Source organism: Portunus trituberculatus, chromosome 2, assembly GCF_017591435.1.
Source record: "Portunus trituberculatus isolate SZX2019 chromosome 2, ASM1759143v1, whole genome shotgun sequence".
NCBI lineage: Eukaryota > Metazoa > Arthropoda > Malacostraca > Decapoda > Portunidae > Portunus > Portunus trituberculatus.
The window spans coordinates 8004362-8012036 of record NC_059256.1 but is presented as its reverse complement, the minus strand read 5'-3'; the positions used below and the strand labels follow the sequence as shown (position 1 = coordinate 8012036).

The 7675-nt window shown below is 41.6% G+C and overlaps 1 protein-coding gene across 1 annotated transcript in view; it reads left to right on the top strand.

Moving 5' to 3' along the window:
• LOC123504449 (calcium-transporting ATPase sarcoplasmic/endoplasmic reticulum type-like) overlaps positions 1 to 7675 on the top strand; it is a 35391-nt gene that overhangs the window by 8582 nt on the left and 19134 nt on the right. The window contains exons 5-8 of the mRNA XM_045254963.1: positions 770 to 908; positions 3883 to 4025; positions 5205 to 5295; positions 5724 to 6175. Of these exons, the coding sequence (XP_045110898.1) occupies positions 770 to 908; positions 3883 to 4025; positions 5205 to 5295; positions 5724 to 6175 (825 nt within the window). The remainder of the gene's footprint in view (positions 1 to 769; positions 909 to 3882; positions 4026 to 5204; positions 5296 to 5723; positions 6176 to 7675) is intronic.

The window sequence follows — 7675 nt, the reverse complement described above, 5'->3', positions numbered from 1 at the left end:
TAGAAGTTGTAGTAATAGTAGTAGCAGTATTTCAAGACACATTAGTAGAAGTAGAAGTTGTAGTAATAGTAGTAGTAGTTGTATTTCAAGACACATTAGTAGTAGTAATAGTAGTAGTAGTTGTATTTCAAGACACATTAGTAGTAGTAATAGTAGTAGTTGTTGTATTTCAAGACATATTATTAATAGTAAAAATAGTAGTAATAGTATAATAGTAGTAGTAGTTGTATTTCAAGACACATTAGTAGTAGTAGTATTTCAAGACACATTAGTAGTAATAGAAGTAGTAGTAATAGTAGTAGTTGTATTTCAAGACACATTAGTAGTAGTAGTATTTCAAGACACATTAGTAGTAGTAGAAGTAGTAGTAATAGTAGTAGTTGTTGTATTTCTAGACATATTAGTAGTAGTAGAAGTAATAGTAGTAGTAGTATTTCAAGACACATTAGTAGTAGTAGTAATAGTAGTAGTAGTATTTCAAGACACATTAGTAGTAGTAGAAGTAGTAGTAATAGTAGTAGTAGTTGTATTTCAAGACACATTAGTAGTAGTAGTAGTATTTCAAGACACATTAGTAGTAGTAGAAGTAGTAGTAATAGTAGTAGTAGTATTTCAAGACATAGTAGTAGTAGTAGTAGTAGTAGTATTTCAAGACACATTGCTCTCTTCTTGACCAACTCTCTCTTGGACAATGAATGAACAGGAAACAATGATAACAACAACAACAACAACAACAAAGCAGCAATACATTTTGGTGTTTTTGTGACAGGAGAGGAACGCAGAGTCAGCCATCGAGGCACTGAAGGAGTACGAACCAGAGATGGGCAAGGTGATCCGTGCCAACAAGACCGGCGTGCAGAAGATCAGAGCCAGGGAGATTGTGCCCGGCGACATCATTGAAGTGGCAGGTGTGTGTGTGTGTGTGTGTGTGTATTTACCTAGTTGTAGTTTTACAGGGCCTGGGCTTTATGCTCATATGGCCCCATCTCCATATCTATACTTATCCAATTTTTCTTTAAAACTATGTACACTCTTTGCTGACACCACTTCCTCACTCAAACTGTTCCAAGTCTCAATACATCTTTGTGGGAAACTATATTTTTTAACATCTCTCAGACATCTTCCCTTCCTCAGTTTCTTATTATGCGATCTTGTGCTTCGAATGTCATATTCTTCTCTCAGGATTAGTTTCTCATTATCCACTTGGTCTGTTCCGTTAATCAATTTATAAACTTGTATCAGATCTCCTCTCTCTCTTCTCTGTTCCAGGGTTGGTAGATCCATAGCCTTTAGTCTCTCCTCATATGTCATCCCTTTAAATTCTGGAACCATTCATGTAGCCATTTTTTGTAGTCTCTCCAATTTCCTTATGTGTTTCTTTTTATGGGGGGTCCACACAACTCCTGCATATTCCAATCTAGGTGTGTGTGTGTGTGTGTTTAGATAGTTGTGTTTTATAGGAAAAAAGCTCTGCTCATACTGTCCTGTCTCCATATGTATAGTCATCTAGTTTAGCCTCAAAAGTCATGAATATTTCTTGCTTGAACCCATCCAGTGTTTCCTCCAAATTGCTCAATATTTCAATGCTTCTATTTGGAAAACTATATTTCTTAATGGCTCTTCTACATGCAGTCTTTTTCAATTTCATGGTGTATCTGTTCCCTTGTATTTGTTGAGTCTCACACCAATAAGTCTTCTTTGTCAGCTGTGTCCATCTCCTTCCATGCCTTGTGTATAGCAATTAGGTCTTCTCTTTCTCTCCTCTGTTGCAGTGTTGGAAGTTTTAATCTCTCTGATCTGTCCTCATACTTTAGGTCTCAAACTTGGAACCATTTTGGCTGCTGCTTTTTTAATCCTTTCTATGTTCCTTACATCTATGTTTTTTTTTTTTTTTTTTTTTTTTTTTTTTTTACGGTAAGGCCTATAGCGCCTGTAGGCACACTTGAAGAGTGTATGGGAAGCGCTGTTCAGCTTCCGCCCATTAGTCGCGCAGGCAATTTTATTTATAGTGGTACCCATATTAGGGCCCATATCACCACCCAAGCTCATCTTGAGTGCAACCACCTAGAACCTGGGTATCATGGTGACATGTAGGTAACTTTAAACCACTCGACAAATGGCAAAGTGTTTTAAGGCTGTACGTGGTGGGATTTGAACCTACGCGTGGACGTCTGCCCGATCCCACGCTCACCACCTTATCCACTACGCCACCGCCTCCCTAAATGGTGACCGTATAAGTGCAATATATTCTAGTTTAGGTCAAATTGTGTATTTTATTAGTTTTTTCATCATCTTTTCGTCATTTATGTAGGTAAATGCCCATTTCATTTTTCTTAGTAACTCATTTGTTTCCCCAACTATGCTGTTGTTGTTGTTGTTTATGTGTTTTTCTGGTGATAAATTACAATTGTCTATCCCGGTCTTTCTCCTCTTTTGTTTCCTGAATTTCTGCTCTTGCCACAGTGTAAGATTTCTTCTGTCCTTTTTTCTCTTTCCAAGTTCCATCACTTTGCACTTTTTTGCATTAAATTCCATTTCCCATTTGTTGCTCCAGTTGTGTGTCTTATTCAAGTCTTTGTGTTAGCATTTCACAATCCATGGTGTTATTTTCCACTGGCTTCAGTAACTTTGCGTCATCTGCAAATAAGCTTGTATAACTGACCACCTCATCTACCATTTTGATATACACTGTGAACATTACGGAGGCCAGTATTGTTTATTCCCTGTTGCAGGACTCCACTTATAACTCTGCAGTCTTTTGATTCTTCACCTCTTATTACTGTTCTCATTTCTCTGTCTCTTAAATAGTTTGTTTTTCAGTCTAATACTTTTTTCCTGTAAGTCGCCCATCCACTGTGTTTTTATTTTTCCATAGGAATCTCTGATGTGGTACTTTATCAAAAGCTTTTTTTTTTTTTTTTTTTTTTTTTTTTAGATCCAAGTTGACTCAGTCTGCCCATCCATCCATCCCTCTCCTGAATTATATTTATTGCTCTGCTGTAGAAACTCAAAAATAAGTTTGTGACACAAGATCTTCCACTTCTTCCAGTCGTTGTGTGTGACTCTTCTGGCTTTGACTATTTTTTCAGCTTTTGTGTGTGTGTGTGTGTGTGTGTGTGTGTGTGTGTGTGTGTGTGTGTGTGTGTGAGTGTGTGTGTGTGTGTGTGTGTGTGTGTGTGTGTGTGAGTGAGTGAATGTGTGTGTGTGTGTGTGTGTGTGTGTGTGTGTGTGTGTGTGTGTGTGTGTGTGTGTGTGTGTGTGTGTGTGTGTGTGTGTGTGTGGCCAGTGGCTTGTGTCACACCTAACCTAACTTTATTTTGTCTAATCTAACTTTATTAACTTCACTGAGGAGGGAGGTTTCAAGACTTTTATCCCTTTCTTTTGGATAACACTTTTGGAACTGCAAGGGAACTGGTAGCTAAGTGGGCCTTTTATCGTTTTATTTTTTTATGCCCTTGGCCGGCTTTCCTGTCGTACAGAAGAGAGAAAATTAACCTCACCTCATGTAATTGAATGAGACCTTGATCTAACCTAACCTGTTTTAAGCCTTTGTTCACCGTAAGGCTTTGTGCTAAGTGTGTGTGGACTGCAGGATGGCAACTTTCTGCCCACATTTACACTGAAGCTTGAAGTGTTATTGTGAGCCAGCCCACCATCACATATTTTCTCTCTCTCTCTCTCTCTCTCTCTCTCTCTCTCTCTCTCTCTCTCTCTCTCTCTCCTGTTAATGTTGCTTTTGGTGATTCCAGTGACAGATTAACAAGATGACTTTATCCCAAATCCTCCTAATCATGCGCCTTGGTGTTCTGATTGGTGACTTCACAGTTTTAGTGACAAATTAAGCTCTTAACCACCCCGACTCACCTCTGCTTCTCTCCACAGTGGGTGACAAGATCCCAGCCGACATCCGCCTCATCAAAATTTATTCCACCACTCTCCGTGTAGACCAGTCCATCCTCACTGGCGAGTCGGTATCTGTTATCAAGCACACTGATATTGTTCCCGACTCTAAGGCTGTCAATCAGGTGTGTGTGTGTGTGTGTGTGTGTGTGTGTGTGTGTGTGTGTGTGTGTGTGTGTGTGTGTCTCACTCTGTGTCTCTGTCTCTGTCTGTCTGTGTGTGTGTTTTCTAGGTATCTCTTGTGTATTGTTTGTACGTGTGTGTGTTTGTGTGTTTATCTTTTTTGGGGATTGTTTTTTGGTGTTCTTGATTTTTTTTGTTTATTTTTGGTGTTCTTGATTTTTTTTTTCGTTTGTGTGTGTAATAGTTAATGTGTGTCTGTATCCTTTCCCTGTATCTGTTCTGGTTCGTTTGTGTGTGTGTGTGTGTAATTCACTGTTTGATCTGCTGCAGTCTCTGACGAGACAGCCAGACGCTACCCTACGGAACGAGCTAAGAGCTCATTGTTTCCGATCTTCGGATAGGCCTGAGACCAGGCACACACCACACACCGGGACAACAAGGTCACAACTCCTCGATTTACATCCCGTACCTACTCACTGCTAGGTGAACAGGGGCTACACGTGAAAGGAGACACACCCAAATATCTCCACCCTGCCGGGGAATCGAACCCTGGTCATCTGGCTTGTGAACCCAGCGCTCTAACCACTAAGCTACCATGCCGTGTGTGTGTGTGTTTCTTTTTTTTATTTCATTCTGTGTATTGTTAAGTGTTTATGGATTAGCTCCTTTTAACCCCTCCAGTACTAAGACATGTTTCCATATATCACTCTGATTCACTCTGCTTACTGTTTGGTGATTTTACAGTTTCAGAAACTCATGTGGGGATTAGAATAGTGAAGACTGTGGCCTTTAATATCCTAACTGCTATAGACCCTTCTTAATGTCAGTCAAATTATCTCATTGTACCCAAAATTCAGGTAAAGATGTGTGCCAGTACTGAAGGGATTAATTGTATATCTGTGTCTGTTTTCTTTTGTTTCCTCTCCCTGCGTTTGTTTTCTATCCTTTAATGTGTGTGTGTGTGTGTGTGTGTGTGTGTGTGTGTGTGTGTGTGTGTGTGTGTGTGTGTGTGTTTACCTGCTAATATCTTGCCTCTTCAATTTCTCTCTCTCTCTCTCTCTCTCTCTCTCTCTCTCTCTCTCTCTCTCTCTCTCTCTCTCTCTCTCTCTCTCTCTCTGTCTATGTCTGTGTTAGCCTTTAAGTCAACAAGGCACCAGCATTACCTGATCTTCCTTCACCAGGACAAGAAGAACATCCTTTTCTCCGGCACCAATGTAGCGACAGGCAAGGCGCTGGGCATCGTGGTGGGCACCGGGCTGGGCACTGCCATCGGTAAGGCACTGCAGCGGCACCATTGCTGGCTGCCTTGTGTTGTGTTGTGTGTTATGGTTGTTGCAGTCCACAAAGCAGACGAAAAACACACTTCTTTACTTGTTGCTTTTCCATTTATTCAAGTCCTTTCTCAGCCAATAATACACAGAGCACACACATCCTCCCCCTACCTGCTTCCTCCACTGACACACACACACACACAACACCTGTGACTCGCCATCAGTGTTGCCATACCCACAGCAGTGATACCACAAGTACATGTACCAAATATAAAGTAATGTATCAGATGAACACATTGCCAAACCAAGAGAAATAAACATTTAGTAAGTCATCAGCACAAAATGAAGTGGGCCTTATGAAAGGAGTGAGTGCATGTAGTGAACAATGGAGAGGGGCGGTGATGGTGATGGTGGTGGTGTGTGTTGCAGGCAGGATCCGCACAGAGATGGCCGAGACCGAGGAGATCAAGACACCGCTGCAGCAGAAGCTGGACGAGTTTGGCGAGCAGCTGTCCAAGGTGATCTCCATCATCTGTGTGGCTGTGTGGGCCATCAACATTGGCCACTTCAACGACCCGGCCCACGGCGGCTCCTGGATGAAGGGCGCCATCTATTACTTCAAGATTGCGGTGGCCCTGGCTGTGGCTGCCATCCCTGAAGGTCTACCGGCCGTCATCACCACCTGCCTGGCCCTGGGCACGCGGCGCATGGCCAAGAAGAATGCCATCGTGCGGTCCCTGCCCTCCGTGGAGACCCTGGGCTGCACCTCTGTCATCTGTTCCGACAAGACCGGCACCCTCACCACCAACATGATGTCCGTGTCCCGCATGTTCATCATGGACAAGGTGGAGGGCAACGACTGCAGCCTGCTGGAGTTTGAGGTGTGTGTGTGTGTGTGTGTGTATTTACCTAGTTGTAGTTTTACAGGGCCTGGGCTTTACGCTCGTGTGGCCCCGTCTCCATATCTACACTTATCCAATTTTTCTTTAAAGCTATGCACACTGTTCCACGTCTCAACACATCTTTGCAGGAAACTATATTTTTTAACATCTCTCAGACATCTTCCCTTCCTCAGTTTTTTACTATGCGATCTTGTGCTTCGAATGTCATATTCTTCTCTCAGGATCAACTTCTCATTATCCACTTGATCCATTCTGTTGATCAATTTATAAACTTGTATCAGATCCCCTATCTCGCTTCTCTGTTCCAGGGTTAGTAGATCTATAGCAGTGTGTCTTTCTTTCTTTCTTTCTGTGTGTGTGTGTGTGTGTGTGTATTTACCTAATTGTATTTACCTAATTGTAACATACGGGAAAAGAGCTATGCTCGTGTTGTCCCGTCTCCATATCTATTAATGTCCAGCTTTTTCTTAAAATCATGAATATTCCTTGCGTTGACCACTTCCACGTCTAAACTATTCCATGCTTCCACCCTTCTATGAGGGAAGCTATATTTTTTCACATCTCTCCTATAAGTGGCCATTTTAGTTTTTCCCATGCCCTCTCGACATTCTTCCATTCCACATACACAGATCTTCCCTATCCATTTTTTCCATGCCAATCATCACTCTGTATATTGCTATCAGGTCTCCCCTTTCTCTTCTGTTTTCCAGGGTTGGAAGTTGCATTCTTTTCAGTCTGTCTTCATAAGTCAAATCTCTTAAGTCAGGCACCATTTTGTTGCAGCCCTCTGTACTTTCTCTAGTTTCCTTATGTGTTTCTTTAAGTTCGAGCCCACTGTATTGTTGCATATTCAAGCCTCGGTCTTATCATTGCAGTAATTATTTTCTTCATCATTTCTTCATCTAGATATACTGACGCCACTCTTATGTTCCTCAATAAGTTCAATACTTCTCCAATTATTTTGTTTATATGTCTCTCTGGCGATAGGTCATTGGTAATTGTCACCCCAAGGTCTTTTTCTTCATGACTGGTTTTATGTCTTCATTTCCTATCTTGTACATACTCCTGATTCTTCTTTCACTCTTGCCAAACTCTATTTTCTTGCATTTTGTCGTGTTGAACTCCATTTGCCATGTACAGCTCCATTTCCATATTCTGTCCAAGTCTTCCTGGAGTAGTTCGCAATCTTTGTCACATCTCACTTTTCGTAACAATTTTGCATCGTCTGCAAATAGGCTCACATAACTGGACACCCCATCCACCATGTCATTTATGTAGACTGCGAACATTACTGGTGCCAACACTGATCCCTGTGGAACTCCACTCTCCACCAATCCCCATTCTGATGGTCTGTCCTTAATTATTGTTCTCATTTCTCTTCCTACCAAAAGTCTTCCATCCATTTTAGTAAACTGCCATGCACTCCTCCTACCATTTCAAGTTTCCAGATCAGTCTCTGGTGTGGTACCTTATCAAAGG